Source organism: Ascaphus truei, chromosome 1 (assembly GCF_040206685.1).
Source record: "Ascaphus truei isolate aAscTru1 chromosome 1, aAscTru1.hap1, whole genome shotgun sequence".
NCBI lineage: Eukaryota > Metazoa > Chordata > Amphibia > Anura > Ascaphidae > Ascaphus > Ascaphus truei.
Window position 1 is genome coordinate 55983600 of NC_134483.1, and position 19246 is coordinate 56002845.

The 19246-nt window shown below is 44.2% G+C and overlaps 1 protein-coding gene across 4 annotated transcripts in view; it reads right to left on the minus strand.

The window, feature by feature from the left end:
- Positions 1 to 19246, minus strand: part of DAB2 (DAB adaptor protein 2) — a 157850-nt gene that overhangs the window by 42259 nt on the left and 96345 nt on the right. For all 4 annotated transcript variants that reach the window (XM_075588582.1, XM_075588574.1, XM_075588585.1 and 1 more), the window contains exons 7-8: positions 3343 to 3369; positions 170 to 223 (exon numbers count right to left, since the gene is read on the minus strand). In XM_075588582.1, coding sequence (XP_075444697.1) covers positions 170 to 223; positions 3343 to 3369 — 81 coding nt within the window. The remainder of the gene's footprint in view (positions 1 to 169; positions 224 to 3342; positions 3370 to 19246) is intronic.

Here is a 19246-nt window from a genome sequence, read left to right on the forward strand (position 1 = left end):
TTATTTTATTCAACAATAAATTAAGATTTCATATATTAGTATGAATAACTTATATAATTCTTAAAGTATTAATACATTATTTGGTAAACAGTTTTCAATTTTCTTGGCTACGATAAAAACATTTGAATGAACAGTTTTAGTATTAAATCTTGATAGAAATTTCACTTACCAGCTTTATTTTGTCAACCTCATCGTTAATGCTGAGCAAAGAATCACTGCCATTCTAAAACAGCACAAAACAGTTGTTGTAACTTTTATTGTAATGTTCAATGTTATTAGTATTATTTATATAGCTTATGTGAGTACATACTGTATAGTCCAGGGGTGCGCAAACTGGGGGGGGGGGTGAGATTCTCTGCGGGGGGCGCGGGGTTACAGAGGCCCCGCGCACTTCCCGAAGGCATTTAAATTAACTGCCGGGGAAGCGGCGAAGACCTCTGTAACTTCTCCTTACCTTGGTTCAGGCGGATTCTGGTGACGTGTCGCCATGGCAACATGACATCATGACGCCAGAACACCAGAGCCAAGGTAAAGAGGGGGGCGCAAGGAGAGGGAGACAGCTGGCAGCGGGCAGCAGGGGAAAACATTCAAACAATTCTTTAATAATTGACATAATGCAAAGTACAGCTAAACCCCGTTATAACGCGGTCCTTGGGGTCCACAACCCAAAGACCGCGTTACAACCGGGGTCGCGTTAAAATTTCACCGGTTCATTACAGATTTAAATCTCCTCCATTTTGCCGCCTTACCAGTGCGCTCCTCTTCCTGCTGTCCACGTGCTCTGCTCTCTTGCCGTCGTATGCCATTGTTTTTTTCAAACATTCAATTCAATGCTTTATTGACTACCAGACACAGACACAAATAAACATTAATACATTTTGTACAAAACACATGCAGGGATTGAACTCGGGACCTTCTGATACCAATGCATTGCCTCTTACCTCTACACCATAGGCTTGGTGTGACAAGACAGAACCTGTAAATATATTTATCCTCTACAACACACGGTACATGTCAATGTGAAATGTCACTGTGAAATCTTAAGTCTATTTCTAGCTGTCTATGACATCACACAGTTCTGTGGTCTAGTGGAGAACTTCTTACCACCATATGCAAGGGTCCTGGGTTCAATTCCTGTATGAAATGGTATAATTAACTTTTTTAATAAATTATTATTTTAATTATGTTGTATAATTTATAAATATATCATTCTTTATTATTCTTTATTAAATAATAATTATTCATTAATCAATAATGATGTATTAATAATAATTCATTATTAATCATTCTTTATGATTAATTATGTATTATTAATAAGTATGATGATTAATTATTATTAGCAGTTAATTAACTAATTAATAATTAATAATTATGTATTAAGTATTATTAATAATTATTTTTTTAATAATTATTAATTAATAATACTATTATTATTAATTATATTATGATTAATAAGTATGATTATTAATTATCATTAACAATTAATAATTTTGACTAATTAATAAGTATTACTAATACCTAATAATTATTAATACCCAATTAGTAATAATAATTATTAATACTTAATTATTAATAAAACTTATTAATACTTAATAACTATTAATAATTAGTAAGTATTAATAATTGTTGTTAATAATTAAGTATTAATAATTATTATTACTACTTGGGTGCTAATAATTATTAAGTAATTATTAATACTTAATTATTAATAACAATTATTAATACTTACTAATTATTAATAATTAGTAAGTATTAATACGTTTCATTAATAAGTAAGTATTAATAATTATTATTAAGTATTTAGTAATAATTATTAATTAGTTAATTAACTGTTAATAATAATTAATCATCATACTTATTAATAATACATAATTAATCATAAAGAATGATTAATAATGAATTATTATTAATACATCATTATTGATTAATGAATAATTATTATTTAATAAAGAATAATAAAGAATGATATATTTATAAATTATACAACATAATTAAAATAATAATTTATTAAAAAAGTTAATTATACCATTTCATACAGGAATTGAACCCAGGACCCTTGCATATGGTGGTAAGAAGTTCTTCCACTAGACCACAGAACTGTGTGATGTCATAGACAGCTAGAAATAGACTTAAGATTTCAAAGTGACATTTCACATTGACATGTACCGTGTGTTGTAGAGGATAAATATATTTATAGGTTCTGTCTTGTCACACCAAGCCTATGGTGTAGAGGTAAGAGGCAATGCATTGGTATCAGAAGGTCCCGAGTTCAATCCCTGCATGTGTTTTGTACAAAATGTATTAATGTTTATTTGTGTCTGGTAGTCAATAAAGCATTGAATTGAATGTTTGAAAAAAAAAAAAAAACCCTATGGCACACGACGGGACGGGCAGAGAGATGAGCACGTGGACAGCAGGAAGAGGAGAGAGATGAGCTGTAAGAGGAGAGTGTAAGGCGGGAAATTGGAAAATTTGAGATGCAGGTAAGGCGGCAAAATGGAGGCTTTCAATTCGGGAGCCATGCTCAGACCGCGTTATAACCGATTCGCGTTATAACGGGGTTAGCTGTATATGTATTTTCATACATAGAAAATACAATTGAACATATATATATGTATATATATATATATATATATATATATATATAGAAGAAAAAAAGAAAAAACATAGGCTTATGAGGGCCTATCTCATAACTGCTTGATTACCGTGTACACTTGTGAGTGGGCATTTGTCTGTTTTTATTGTTCCATAAACTGAATTGTTATACTTTAATGCACTAGGTGTGCGCCTGTTTTTCTTTTTTTCTTCCATAGGTATTTACAGGGAGTTGTGATCCCTTTTAAACGGGCTGCCTAATACCTGGATGCGTTTACCTGGAACGGGACTCTGTGTGTTTTTTAAGGTTTTTTATGGATTGATCCATTGACTTATTACTTTATTTTATTTTTTTTAAATTTTTGTATATTTTTACATTTTTCACTTTTTAATATATTTTTTATTAAAGTTATAATACTTGTAATTTTATATGTATCATCTTAAAGTAACATAGGTTTATTTTTATCAATTACCTATCTTAGCCATCCCATTGGTCGTGTAATCACAGCTAGTTAGACTTACTCACAGTTAGCAGGTTATTTTAGAGGCGCTCCTTTGATTTTTTGTTTTGTTTTGATATATATATATATATATATATATATATATATATATATATATATATATATATATATACTGTATATAAAAGGCGGCACGTAACTGTTAGTAACTTACCAGGGTGTATCTAGAACCAATGAGGCTGGACACATGATATATTAAACTATATATACACATTATATGTGATCTTACCTCTACTGTCTGACTGGTTTCATCACCCTACAAACAAACAAAAAAAAAAATGAATTATTCAAGATGCTTGCTGAGGATGCATAAGATTTAGAATTGTATTAAAAATAAAGCCATTTGGAATTCTGTAAAGGTTTTCCAGTAAAATGACTATTCCCAAAATGTGGTCTGCCAGGTATTTTTACATCATCACAGTGGCAAGTGGCAATGGCAAGCTGCATTATATGAGCTTTTGCACGAACAGTAGAAAAATCTAATGTAAAGATGAGTACATCTATATACACGGCTGTGAAAAGACTAACTGAAACTCCTCTTCCTCTAAAGCATCAATTCCAGCTACATTTTGGGGAAGCTGTATCAGAGTAGAGAAAGCGCGCATAGAAGTTTGTTTTGACGCGTTGCTCCATTTTCTATTTGTGTTTTACATTTTGATGCCACAAATGTATTCGCCAACTTGGACCGGGAGTATTTTGTTGACGCACATACAAGATAAAAAAGTGACACACAGAGATGCAGACTTTCATACATATCACTATAATCTGTGTATCTCCTCCATAACTCCTCTATTTGATACTCCCAAAATCCAAAACTGATCACAAAGACCTTGATACATTGACACAAAGATACGCAAGATAATACTGAAGCAATTTGCATCAATTTCCCGCCAAATTTGCATAGAGACATCACCCCGTTTAATTATTTTTAACACAGCATTGGAATCAGGGAGGTTTATGAAGCTAATCATCCCCTTAATTAAATTCAGCTTTCACACCTAGGCAGGGCAACACCCTGTTTAGAAAAAAACATCCTCACATGTGTTAATTAAGTTGGCTGGGCTGAACCTAACTCAGTCAGGTGACATTTTGGAGCTATATAACTGAGAGCACAGCAGCCCTTAGTGTTTCACCCATCACAGCGCTGACCCTGTGAAACCAACTCAACTGTGGTAAGTAACACAGATCAAGAAGCTTTCTAAAGTGTGCGACAATACACTCAACAAGAGAACTTGGAGTAATGAGGCTCAAGCCTCGGTATCCAATATCACCACTGACAGATTTAATCTGTCAGTCAGAACAGAACAGGCCCCCCCGCCCTTACTGTTTGCAGCCATATTTGAAGTAGCCAAGTTTAAAGTAACGCGCAGTGCTTGAGTTCAAAAGGAGTGAACAAGAGGACAACACATACTGGCTCTGATTCCTGGATTTGATCTACGCTGGAAAGGAGGATATTATGCCTCAGGCACCAAAAAAAAAAGCTGTGTGTGCTGTGCACGCGCATAGTAAGTGAAACTTCTTTGACTTTTGTCACAGAAATTGTATTGGTGATGTTTTAATTAAAAATCAAAATACAATTTCATTGACAAAACGCAAATAAATTTGACATAGAATGTGCGTACACATCCCTTGTATTTGCACTAAGCGTGATTTCCTCGTGTGTGTTGTGTGAGTGTGACTGTGTGACTGTGTGCGTGTGACTATGTGACTGTGCGTGTGACTGTGCGTGTGCGTGTGACTGTGTGTGCGCGTGCGACTGTGTGCGCGTGCGACTGTGTGTGCGTGCGTGCGTGCGTGCGACTGTGTGTGCGTGCGTGTGACTGTGTGTGCGTGCGTGTGACTGTGTGTGCGTGCGTGTGACTGTGTGTGCGTGCGTGTGACTGTGTGCGCGTGCGACTGTGTGTGCGTGCATGCGACTGTGTCTGACCATGTGCGTGCGTGCGTGTGACCGTGTGCGTGACCATGTGCGTGCGAGCGCGTGTGACTGTGCGCCTGCGTGACGTATGCGCAGCCCCCCTGCACCTCACATATCCCCCTAACCTATTCACCCCCAATACAGCTCCATGAATCCCACCCCAATACCCCCTCCTCTCCCCCTAATGATACACCCGAATAACCCCTTTCCCTCACCCCAAATGATATAGCCACACCAATACCCCCTGCCCTCCCCCTAATGATGCACCCCATCTCCCCAGTCCGGGCACGCACTCACCGGGCTGCAGGAAGAGGCTGCCCCAGACCCTTCCCTCCCGCACCGGGCTCCGTGTCACCCCCTCCCACATGAAGCTCCTCTCCTGGGCGGCCGTGGCCAGCAGGCGGCCGGACGGCTCGTGGGACTGGTACAGAGCGAGTTCCAGGCGGAAGGGGGTCTGCACATCTCTCCGGAGCAGCCTCCTGAAGGGAGTCCATGGCTGCAGGGACCACAGGAGCCCCTCGGGCTCTACCCCACAGAAGCTGCCGCCCTGCAGGGCCGGGGAGAGGCTCAGCTCCAGCTCCCCGCCCAGTACCGGCCCAGGGAGGTGAAGGTCTCCCCGCCTTCATCAGTCACAGTCACCTCCTGCCCGGAGCTCAGGCCTGAGACTGACCTGCAGCGGCTCATCCCACAGGCAGCGTACGGGGGAAGCCTGCAGGGACACGGACATGCACCGGGAGGAGAGGCCGCGGGAGATCAAGGCCTGCAAAGGGCCCCGGGGCACTGTGTGGGCTGCAGTGTCCCTGTGAGGAGAGCCGTGGCGTCTTGAGCGTCGCCATGACTACCGTGCTGCATCATTACTGCGCATGCGCGGCACGGGCATGTGGGGGGAACGGCGCCGCTGCCAGCCGCATGCATATCTTTCCACTGCATCCCCATGACTACTGCGCATGCGCGGCCTGGCAGCGGACATGGGGGAACGGCGCCGCTGACAGCCGCTTCTGCGCATGCTCAGCCCCCTCCACCTCACCATTCGCCATTAGTAATGCGCATGCGCGCCATTGCAGCGGACGTATGGGGAGACTGGCGGCCGTTAGGAGCGGCGCTGGCAGCTATCGCCGCCGGCCGCCGCATATGTGATCGGCCGTGTGGGGGGAGCAGCGCCTGTTAGGAGCGGTGCCGGCGGCTATCGCCGCCGCCGCCGCATGTCACAGTAGGCGTGTGGGGGGAGTGGGATGGGGAGCCGTGACGTCACTTCCGTTTCACATTTCGCCCCCAACTCTCCCGTTTTACCCCATCAGAATACAGTAGGTGCCACTAAAGAAGTTTCACTTCAAAAATAGAATGTAAGCTCCACGGGGCAGGGACTTGTGCCTGCAAAATGTCTCTGTAAAGCGCTACGTTAAACTAGCAGCGCTATACAAGAACAAATTATTATTATTATTATCCCAGACTGCACATCTCAGCACTTTACTATTGCTGTGATGCCGCCTTTACTATTTATATTTGCTATGGCCTCGCTTCTTTTCAAATTATGCACTTCTTTCCACCAGCCTCATTATGTCTCCAACTCTATTCATATATCTCTATCTCTCCTTCCTTCGCCACTTCTCAGTTCACACAAACTCCTTTCTTACCTGCGCCCTCTGACACTACACAGCTATACCCCTGCACTAAAACACACCCTTATAAATCATCCTCACACATTCTCTTTCTATCCATGCTTCGCCCACTTGCTTCTGGAGATATCTGTCCCAATCCTAGTCCCTGCCTTATTCCTACATGCTCTCATCCTCGCCTGCCAAATGCAATTTCTACTCCTTCTGGTGTCAACCCCTCCAACCTCATACCCTACCCCCATCCACCCTCCCTCTCCTCTCACATTCTCCTGTGCACTTTGGAATGCTTGCTCCCTTTCTAACAAGTTCCTCTCTGTGCATGACTTCTTTTTCTCTCACTCTCTGCTCCTATCTATACTATAATTCTAAGTTGTCTGTTTGTTTATATGTCAGAAGCATCGAACTCTCACAAAAGGCACCACATAGCACAACGAAACTTTCACAGGACATTCTGCAGCGGATTTGTAGGTCAACACAACTATTTTGAACTTCCAATGTCACTCACCTCCCAAATTATGGACATTCTAAGTTTCCCTCGGGTGTCCTGCAAATCTGTTAGAGCAGGAGCAGGGGGCGTGGCTACTAAGGGAGGGGGCATGTCCTTGCCTGGATTATGTGTGGGGGAGATGTGCCAGTGGGCGTGGGGGGGGGAGATGTACTGGCAGCGGGGGGAGATGTACCAACGGGGATGACGGGGTTGGCGATCCTGTGATGCGCTGTCGGTGCGGGAGGAGGAGGAGCACTGCTTCAGCAGCTCAGTGGTGAGGAGCCAGGGCCGGTGTGACGGGGATTCAAGACAGGGTTATGACGTCGGCGGAGCGGGGTTTTTACGTCGCTTGACGTCAGCTTGCCAGGCCCGGGTGTGATGGGCAAGAGGCAGGAGGGAGACCTGTGACCGGTGCGCAGCAGAGTGAGGAGGGGGATGGAATCACATTGTGGTGGAGGTACAGGGGGAGGGATCACAGTGTGGTGTAGGTACATGGGGAGGGAATCACAGTGTGGTGCAGGTACAGGGGGAGGGAATCACAGTGTGGTGTAGGTACATGGGGAGGGAATCACAGTGTGGTGCAGGTACAGGGGGAGGGAATCACAGTGTGGTGTAGGTACAGGGGGAGGGAATCACAGTGTGGTGCAGGTACAGGGGGAGGGAATCAGAGTGTGGTGCAGGTACAGGGGAGGGAATCACAGTGTGGTGCAGGTACAGGGGGAGGGAATCACAGTGTGGTGTAGGTACAGGGGGAGGGAATCACAGTGTGGTGCAGGTACAGGGGGAGGGAATCACAGTGTCGTGCAGGTAGAGGGGGAGGGAATCACAGTATGGTGCAGGTACAGGGGGTGGACAGACACACATATACACACACACTGACACACACGGACAGAGACAAATCTCAACCCGCACTACATCCAGCAATAGGGGAGGAGGAGAGGGGAGCCCGGGGAGACGTGCCTGCAGCGGGGTGAGCGAGAGGGGGGGCGGGGACATGTATTCAATATTACATTCCCCGGGCAAAGCCAGGCACAAAAGCTAGTTTGCTATAACTGAGACCTGGCTCACTCAGTCTGACTCTGATCTGGAACTGCACTGTTTTTTCCCACACTCTGCACTGATGGCAGGGGTGGAGGCATGGGGCTCCAGCTCTCCTCTCTCTGCCATTACTGAACCCTTCCTATTCCTCCCTCTCTTGCTTTTCCCTCCTTTGAGGCTCGCACTGTCCAGATCTTCTCTCCTTCCCTGTCCACGTGTCGTCATCTATCGCCCACCTACCTCTACTCATCCCCCTTCTGCCTTTCTCTCTCACTTTGAATCCTGGCTTTCTTTCTCTCCTCAGACTCCCCTGTTCTTCTCCTTGGGAACTTAAACTGTCACATTGATGACCACTCTCTTAGGCTTCTCGCTTTTTCTCTCTAACCTCTTCTTTTGGCCTTCAACAGTGACTGCAGCCAGCACCCACAAGGTTGGTCGCTACCTAGATCTGGTTTTCACTAAACTTTTCTCTCTCTGATTTCTCCATTTCCCCCTTTCCTCTCTCTGACCATCACCTCATCTCATTTTCTCTCTCTCGCTTCTCACCTTCTCCATCTCCCCCTCGTTTCTGCAGAAACCTGCGCTCTATTAACCTACCAGCTTTTGATTCCACTTTACGCTCCTCCCTCTCCTCTCTGAGTTCTTCTCCAGACCCTATAACGCGTTCACACAGGGGGCTTCGCGACGCTGCGTGCGCGTGTCTGCAAGTGCGTGCCTCCGTCTGCTGGACGATGTGTGATCATCCCCAGCAAATGGAATGATGCGACATCCAGGAAGTGTGTGTAGCAGGTCTTTGCATGCGTCCGTGTCTCCGAAGCACCCCCAAGCTAGCGTAGCCCTGTGTAATTTTGGGGTTACATGCCTCTCTCCTCCTGTGCAATAATCCCTGTTAAAAGGGTAGGTTTGCCAGAAGTAATCATGAGGTTTGCCCTCATCTCCTGTGATGTGTATTGTGTAGTGAAGGAAGTCATATCATGCTCTGTGTCCAATTACAGTGACACAGGGGTGGTGCCTACTGGAGCTATATAGTATGCATCACTTCCTGAATTTAGTGTGTGTGAGTGTGTGTGTGAGTGTCTCATCACACTTGAATGTTACTGTCTGACCCAACAAACTGCAAGGGCTCTGGCAAGGATTGTGGCCCTCCCCTAGGGGAGAGGTGGACAGACTATTCTCCTTACTCTATTAGAGAGTAAGGGAAGAGCAAGGACAGCTTCTAGGGCCCTGACTAGGAGCGGTGTCCAGGGACTTCCTTGAGGTGGGCAACCTTTATGATGCGCAGCTAAAGACCAGCCGCAATGATGGGCAGTCTGCCACTAAAGATGACAAGAAAAGATGTCCAATTTGAAAGAACCTTCTTGCCTGAGAGTGGAGTCATTCAGGGAGAAGCTGCACCCAGGGGTTCTCTTCCAGAGACTCCTCCCTGCTGTCGTGGGGACCTGGAAGAGATGGAGGCGCTGTACCAGAAGTGAGTAGTTCTCAGCATTACCTCACGAGCCAGTCCTGATGTACTTCCTCATATCACCGCGGAAGACTCAGGAGTCCTTTAAGCCAGCAGGTGCACCACACTATAGTACATGTACATGGGGCAGTTTCTTCACGTAAGGGGCCAATGTGAGATTGGGGGAGGGAAACACCGTTACACTAGTTTTATTTTATTTATTTTTATTTATTTGTTTTAGTTTAGTTTTAGTTTACCGATGTTCATACCCCCCCCCCTGCACAGATCTGCCCCGAAACCCACTGCACAGAGGGGATCATATACTGAGGGAGGGGGGTCCCCCATCCCGTCCCTACTGCAGAGTCTCTGGTCAATTTCAGCAGCCAATGTAAAACGTCTGGGAATTGATTGGCTGCTGAAATTGACATCACGCTGCTGCAGCCGGAGATCACAGATTGAAAAGACACCCGCGACTGCAGCAGCGTCGACGCCGCACTTTGCAGTTAATGGTAGTTTCAATACTGAACACTAACATTGGCCGCTAGGCATCTATGACGAATGCGCACACGCACCTAAGTGCACGTCGTGTAGCATGCTGTGTGAGTGGGGCCTTATCCTCCTCTCTTGATCTACATGCTCCGCTTTCACTCTGCCGTCCTCACCCTTCTAACCCTTGACCCTTGCTAAATTCCCACATACTCTTGCCACGTTCCTGCACTAGTTCCTCTAAATACCTCACATTCTCGCAGACTTCCTTCACTACACATTTATGCTATCCTGTTTCAACTCTGCCCTCTCTCAGGCTAAACAAACCTACTTTTCTTCACTAATCAACACGCACAAGTCTAACCCATGCCAACTCGTCTCTGTCTTTGACTCTCTACTCAAACCACCCTCAGCTGCCTCTTCTTCTTCCTCCATCTCACCTCAGGACTTTGCTGACTATTTTAAGGAAAAGGTGGAATCCATACTCAGAACATCCCCCCTGTTTCCTCCTCCCATCCTACACCGTTTCCTAACTCTCCTCCTGCCTTCCTTGACTCTTTTTCCGCTGTCTCAGAGTAGGATGTGTCACTGCTGATCTCCTCTTCTCCCTCTACCACTTGTCCTCTTGATCCTATTCCCCCATCTCCTAAAACCTCTTGCTCCTACTATAATCCCTACGCTCACACACATTTTTAACTCCTCCCTCTACTCTGGAACCTTTCCCTCAGCCTTCAAATGCAACAGTTAAACCCATACTCAAAAACAGCAAGCTTGACCCTACCATCTTTCTAACTATTGATCTGTCTCCCTCCTGCCTTTTGCCTCTAAACTCCTTGAACGTCTTGTATTCTCTCGCTTGCTCCACTTTCTCAACACCTATTCTCTCCTAGATTCTCTACAAACTGGTTTCCGCACTGCTCAATCGACTGAAACAGCCCTCACTAAAATAACTAATGACCTCCATGCTGACAAAGACAGAGGTCATTACACCCTGCTCATATTACTCGACCTCTCTGCAGCATTTGACACCGTGGACCTCCCTCTTTTCCTTCAGATTCTCCATACCCTTGGTATTCATAAAAAAAGCTCTATCCTCGACCTCCTCTTACCTCTCCCATCGTACTTTCAGTATCTCTTCTTCTAACACCTCCTCTATCGATCTCTCTGTGGGGGCACCCCAGGGCTCTGTCCTGGGACCTCATCTCTTTTCTCTATACACACTATTTCTAGGTGAATTAATCACATCTCTTGGGTTTAAATATCACCTCTATGCTGACGACACACAAATGTACTTTTCAACCCCTGATCTTACACCTGCTGTACAGACCAAAGTTTCTGAATGTCTCTCTGCGATATCATCCTGGAGGGCCCTCCGCGACTTAAACTTGACATGGTAAAAACAAAGCTCCTCATACATCCTCCCAAACATGTCCTTACTACATCTTTCCACATTACATTTGGAAGTACTATCATTCACCCAGTAGCCCAAGCACACTGCCTAGGGGTTACACTCGACTCCTCTCACATTCTCCTCTCACATTCAAAACGTATCTAAACCTGTCGCTTTTTCCTCCACCATATTACAAAGATACGCCCTTTTTTCTGTTGCTCAACTGCTAAAACTCGGACTCAGGCCCTCATTCTATCCCGTCTCGATAACTGTAACCTCCTGCTTTCCGGCCTTCCTGCCTCTCACCTGTCTCCCATACAATCTATCCTAAACGCTGCTGCCAGAATCACTCTACTCTTTCCTAAAACTGTCTCAGTGTCTCCCCTGCTGAAATCTCTCTCCTGGCTTCCTATCAAATCCCGCATCTCTCACTGAATTCTCCTCCCCACTTTTAAAGCTTTACACTCTTCTGCCCCTCCTTACATCTCAGCCCTAATTTCGTGCTATGCACCATCCCGACTCTTGCGTTCTGCTTAAGGATGTCTTCTCTCTACCCCCTTTGTATCTAAAGCCCTCTCCCGCCTTAAACCTTTCTCACTGACTTCCCCACACCTCTGGAATGCCCTTCCCCTCAATACCCGACTAGCACCCTCTCTATCCACCATTAAGACCCACCTTAAGACACACTTGGTTAAAGAAGCATATGCGTAGCACCGTGGCTAATACTTTACACGTGATACATAAAGTTTGGCCCCCTGCAGACGCACTTACCAGAATGCCCTCCTACTGTCTCTGTACGTTCTCCCTACCTACCAATTAGCTCTTTGCAGCAGGGACGTTACTTTTATGTTTGAGGCACTTATTCCCATGATATAATTGTTATTTATATGATTGTCGTGTGTATTACTACTGTGAAGCGCTATGTACATTAATGGCGCTATATAAATAAAGACATACATACATACATGCAAAATGCATTATTCTCAATTCCTAACTTTTTATCTAGATTGAGAATAGCACAGATGAGCTTTGGAGGCAACTCATAAAAGAACATCTTTATTTTGTTTCATTCAAATAAATCTTGATGGTCTTGAACATGATAGATGAGATATGGTCCGACACAGAATTATGTATAGACATTGTAATATTAAGTACGAGTCAGACAGTAAAAATCAGGGCCGGCCTTAGAGCAAGGCGAACAAGGTTGTAACCTTGGTCCCTGCGCCTCCGGGGGCCCCGCACTCGCTCTTCTCCCTCCTGTCGGCGCCCGGATCCAACTTTCACCCGACTGGAGGGGGGAGCTGGAGAAGACAGCGTGGGTCCCTCACACCTCCAACTCCCCCTTACGGTCAGAAGATGGATCCTGGCGCCAACAGGAAAAGAAGAGAGTGCTGGGCCTCCAGATCAACAGACAGGTAGGCGTTGGGGTGTCTGAGTTGTGTGTGTGTCCTATTACCTTCTCCTTTAGAAGTGGAATGACCTGAAGGTGCAGCAAACTCCCTCCACCATTACCACTACCACCAAAAGCCCTATTTCTGCAGGGAACGCGCAATTCTCGCCTTCTTTGTGTTGGCGAGAAAAAAAATGCGAGTTTTTATAGTTGATTTATCCTTTTGTACTTTTCAGAGCGAGTTTGGAAAAAATGTGAGTTTGGTCATTCCACCCAGGTTTGCCCAGCCAGAAGGAAACCGCTTCTAAAAAAAGTCTTTTAGACACTGATTGGACATGTGAGAAAGACTTACAGAATAGCAAAGCATGCAAATGTACTGCTAAAATACACTTTAGAAGCGGTTTGTCTCAATTTGGAGCTACTAGAATAGACCCCTATGACTGAGTAAACTTTTTTTAAGTAACTTGTTGTGCTTAAAAATTTACTACAGTAGATTTTTAATACAGTAGATTGCACTATTCGATTTAACCAGGGATAGTTTGTTTATAGTCCTCAACTATTCAATTTGCTCTTTATAATTGTTGACTTTTTTACATTAAGTGCAGTCCCAATACTTATTTCTGTTAATAGTGTAACTCTGCTTTGGAATTACTATTGCCTTAAAGGATAAAGCCTTTAAATGGGCTCATTCAGGGCGACATCCTATGCCTGTCACCTGGCACAGGTAGACTGGGCATAATTTAAGACACTCCCCTGCTGTCATGGTGATAAGTGATGTCACTAGAGGGTATATATGGGGTCTCTGAGTGTTCTGGAAGGGGGTTCCTGGGAGCGTCAAGTGTAGGAGCTTCACTGTATATAGTGTAAATAGTTTATATGTATAAGTAAGGTAGTTTATATTTGATCTGTCCCTGGTTTTAATATTCTAGCTTAGGGAAAGTAACCCACTCTGGTAGCACCTAAGAAGACTCCTCTCTAACTTCAGAGCTTCAACAATGAGAATGCCTACACTATGCCCTACAGAGGCCCCGCAGGTAGGAAACTTGGGGCATAGGGGATCGGCAACAGAGGTCGGTTTGCAGTGAACTCAGTACCGGAAAGCCCACATGGGGTGGACCAGTGTACAGTAAAGGGACACAGATCTCCAAGGAATTGGATACAGACCAGAATACGGGCCAGAACCCGTAAGGGGCCTGATGACGAGGGGTCCGCTATTTACTACATAGAGATGGGACAGGTCAGAGACACTCAATATGTAGGAACAGGACTCTCTATGGATATGTGTAAGGTACCTAGAGACAAAGTTATTGGATACAGATGATGTGAGAGCATAAAAACTGTGTTACATTTGAAGAATCCTGTTATCCATTGCTTTATTTACGAACATATTGCACTAATAAAGTTCCTGGGGCCCTTCATTACCACCGCTTTGCATACACAGCCTACATGAGTAAAGCACCCTGAGAAGGAAATAATAGAGACTGAGCACCACTGTGTAAAAAAGTCACCTCGATGTACCGTATGCTCCTTAAGAGCCAGGTGAGGAGGGGTTACAATAGTATTACATGACAAAAGTCACACAGAAAAATAAGACCTGAGTGTGTCTGTAAGGGACTCTACCATGGGAAGTAATATAGCAGCAGCACTTTATTTAAGTGGAACAAAAAGTTTGCTAAAATGATTATCTGTTAAATAGTGCAATCCAACCTACAGTATTAATAAAATTTAATGACCTTTGCATGCATAGGCCTATTTTTGTTTTACTGTGAATAACTGTCTATTTAAAAAAATATATACATTTTAAAAACTCAGTTTTTTTTTAAACTATGAAATGATGTAAAAAATGTAGATACCTGTGCACAAACTGAACACACCTGAGATACCTGAACAATTTGCCAAATGGGACATGCAAAGTATATTCAAATAATTTATATTAGCATATTCCCCAGGTATCTTGGGTGTGCTCTTTCCAGCAAAGTTCATATTTCAGTCTGGATAGGATGGGAGATAGGCTAAGGCCCCAGTGTGCGCGCTGCGCTTATGACGGGGTGCCTGGCAGCGCTTGTTACCTGAGTCAGCGCGACTTGGTGGACTCCAGCCAACTCACGAAAGGGAGACATGGTGGGGGGCCTGGCAGGGCTATGGCCATAACGTCACAGGGCTGGTTCACCCTCATTGGCTGAACCGCCACCATGACGTGACCAGCGCTCCATCGCCACAAGAAAATACTAAATCCTTGTCTTTACAAAACGAGGTTGCGCATCGCGAGCTCTACATGCGCATGCAGGCAGCTACTGGATCCAGCACCATAGTGAGATGGATCTTGTTCCTGCCGCGTAAGGCCGTCGCAGCCGCGACCACCGGATACAAAGCCTAACAGCACCTTAAGGTAAGACATACTTAACACAAGCCACATTATTTGAAAGTAATGAAAGGCAGTGCTAACTTAACGTGGCGTTAAGCCTAAGCTAATAACATATAAAATTGCTGGTTTTGCACATGTACCACCTCTTCCCCGGCCAACAGAAGAGACCACACAAAAGGGATCCCCTGTCTCTAAAGTGGTGTTGCTTATGTGCCGGTGATGCTCAGTGATCTTTTACGTATCTCTCAGGGTGCTGGAAACCGTGCAGGGCTGGTATGGTGACCAATAAGTGGAGGGTGCCAGAAACGTTTCTTTGACTTTTATTGCATTAACACATATATAACTACTTCCTCAGGGATTCTCAGACAGCATTCCCTAAAGAGGTACATCTCTTGCACTTTGCAGTGAGGTAAAGTTACAGTACATTACTGTTCCCACCTCACTGGAATCCTTAGGCAGGGAACAGCCTACACCCTATTACCTCTGACAGAGTCAAGAAGGCTCTTACCCCCTAGCAAGTCTAAGATGATACTCCCAGAACCTTTTTTTGAGTACCTGTCCATTCCCTCCTGTGAGTGGAACACAGCAAGTGCCATATAGAGGGGCTCTATCTTTGAGGAGTGGCACTTCCCTAACTGGAAAACAACAAAGTGATCCTAACACTGAACTTATATAGTTACAGACTTACATTATTTACATTGATGAGATCCCCCTCACTAAGATCTAAGATCATGCACTAAGCTCCGATATGTCGTTTTTTGAACGCAAAGTGCTCTTAGAACGTGATGTTGCGCTGAACGCGATTCACAGAGACATGCAAACAGGCACTTTGCGCTCTAAAACTTACTTTTTTCAGGAAATTTTTCTAAGTCCAACTTTGCTCGTTCGTTACCCTGTTTGCGTTAAATTCTGCCCATAAGCGGGATGCACTAAGCTACGCAACTTTAGCGTACGCGAACGTTGCGTTCAGGAAAAAAAACCGTCAGCTCAAAGTAGACGCAAAAAAATCTGGACTTAGAAAAATGTAATTGTTTACATTTTTGCATGCGCAACACCTATACAACAGGGTGTCCCCGGCTGACCCCACGGGGGTCCCCGAGGGAGGCCGGGGGTCGTGCGGGTGTCCCCGGCTGACCCCGCGGCCGTACCCGGGTCCCCGCGGCCGTACCCGGGTCCCCGCGGGAGTCCCGGGCCTATGGTACCAATGTTGTGGCTACAAAAATACTAAACAATATTTCTAACTAAATACACCCCCCTAACACATACAGTACAATAATGTGCAAAATAACTATTATCCAGATATGGATAATAGATTATTTGTCCATTATTAAACACTGCATTAGCATACATAAATAAAGTAAATCAATACAGTTATACTTACCACAACAGCAGGTCCCTCTGTCCTCCGTTGCAAGAAAGCATATACAGTATACAGTAAATAATAAAGACATTCTAATGGCCCCTAACCCCTTCATCACCTTAGCGGTTACTAACCGCTATAGTCATTAAGGGGTTAACCCACCCTGCCCCGATACAAACCCGGGAGGCCTAAGCACCCACCCCAGACTGACTATACCCACCCTGTACCCATTGAAAAGTATAGTGGTACATCTTACCCATATAATAATAATATGGGCATGATAAGCCTCTATAGCACTCAATGAATGGGCACTCTAATTACAATACATTAATGCACCAGATACACAATAATAAAACATAACTCCAAAAAAACATACTTCACTAAATAAAAACAGTAGCCAGCTAATCCAATGAATACAAGTAATAACAACATCAACAATTAATTAATTAAACCATTAACCAATAAAACCAATTAATTCCTAAACCAACTCAAAATGAATAGTAACACTAACCAATCAAACCAATTAATTACTACAACATTAATGAATTTAAACATTAAAATACAAAGAAATAAATTCAAAGAATATCTGAAATAACCATAAAACGCATTAACTAACATAATATAACATTAACTACAAATGAACACCAATCGCAAACCTTTTATTACGTGTATTGATGTTTGTTAAATGTTTTTTAATATACATGTGTTTCATAGTGTAGATATGCAGGGGGTCTCCGGAGCTGAACCGCGTTGGTTTTATGTCCGGGGACCCCCTGCTTCCCGAGATACAGGCAGCTTTATGGGGTGCTGGTATCCCCTGCACTTTCAAGCTTCCGCGTCACTTGACCGGGACATTTAAATTCTGCAGGGGTTACCGGCACCCCATAACGGGGCCTGTATCTCCTGAAGTAGGGGGTCCTCGGACCTGAAACCAATGCGGTTCAGCTCCGGAGACCCCCTGCTCATGTACACTATTATCAAAATGATTTTAATTAGTGTACGATCACCTGTAACAGTCTTGCATGGAGATGGCAAATCTCCATGCAAATGTAACGTGCGGCTTTTATTTCTATCAGCTAGCTTACATAAAGTTTAAGAACGCTAGCAGGGGGAAAAAACAACACGTACAGTACCCTGTGGGTGTTTTGAGCACGTACGTTAAAAAATGGGCTCAAGGCCTTAGTGAATCGCGTCTCCGGCCTCACTTTTTAATGAACGTGCTTTTTTTTGAACAACCGAATGCAAAAGCATTGAGCTTAGTGCATAGCCCCCTAAGTGTGGAATGTTCCATCCCTAACTTATATACCCCAAGTGACATCCCTATCCTTACCCCTGTAACTGAACAAAATATGGAAAGGGTTTAGCCCAGGGGTGCGTAAATATATTTTGCTTTGCCCCCCCCCCTGCCTTGCTCCCTCGGTTCCTGCACCCCCCCTTACCTCGCGCATCATCGTGACATCACATCACGTGATCCGCGGCGTCATTTGACGCTGCATTACCAAAGTAACCGTGACGTCACATGACCCCGCGGAATAATTTAACGCCGCGTTGCCATGGTCACGCGTCCAGAAGCCGGCTGAATCCCGGTATGTAAAGGTTTCAGAGGCCTCGTGCGGTCACCCGGCATTTGATTTAAATGCCTCGGGAAGAACATAGGACCTCTGCAACCACCCGCGCCCCCTCTAAACAAAAACTCACGCCCCCCAGTTTGCGCACCGCTGGTTTAGCCAATGCTGAGTCGCCCTCTATCAGGAAAATCTTCCAGCATGTTCTAGAAACAAGGAGTGGCTAAGCACCTGCCTAATTACTTTGCAACATTGGCATCCTGACTACTTGCAACATTAATCTGAGCCTTTACCAGCATTAACCCTTTAGGAGCAGTAACCGAATTAAATAACATAGCATACCCCCAAGGGTTCTGCACATATAATTTGTTTTGTAGATATGCGTTAACCTCAAGCAAAATAACACCCATTATGATTTTGATAATGGCCTATTATTTGCCCCTGAGTTAATGAATCTCTGTGAATATGGGCCTTAGGGGGTTATTCATCAAACTGCAAGTTTTTAATAGTGCCGATCAGGCATTATCGCACGGGAGCTCCCACTGAAGAAAAGGGGAGTTTTTATGCAATAGTCCCCTATGCGACACTATCACAGCCTAATAAATAATCCCTTACTACTGTATTTATATTGATTTTCTACCTCCTTGACGTTCATTTAATGTTTATACCTTTTATGCTCATAAATGGCATGTTGGAAATATTATTACGTAAGAGGATTTGCATGTTTGTTTTAGCATCATTTCAAAACCCCTAACCTCTTTCACAAATCTAGCATGAATGAATATAGTACTTGTACTTGCAAGTTAGTGATTGTGATAGCTCTGAAATGTACAGTATTTGCTCTGCTTTGGAATATTTCGACCTATTATTCAGCAATAGAAGCTATAAAACCAGTAAACACAGATACTAAACTATTAATATTAACTCAAGAAGAGGCACTGGTACTTGACTGCTCCTCTAATAAAACGCTTTCCCAAACGCTTGAATGCGGTCTATTGAATTGAAAATTATCTTGTTTCCTGTCTAGATCTTAAAATGGAAACACCAACTGCAGCTGCCCACGACTTCCCAAATGTGTCT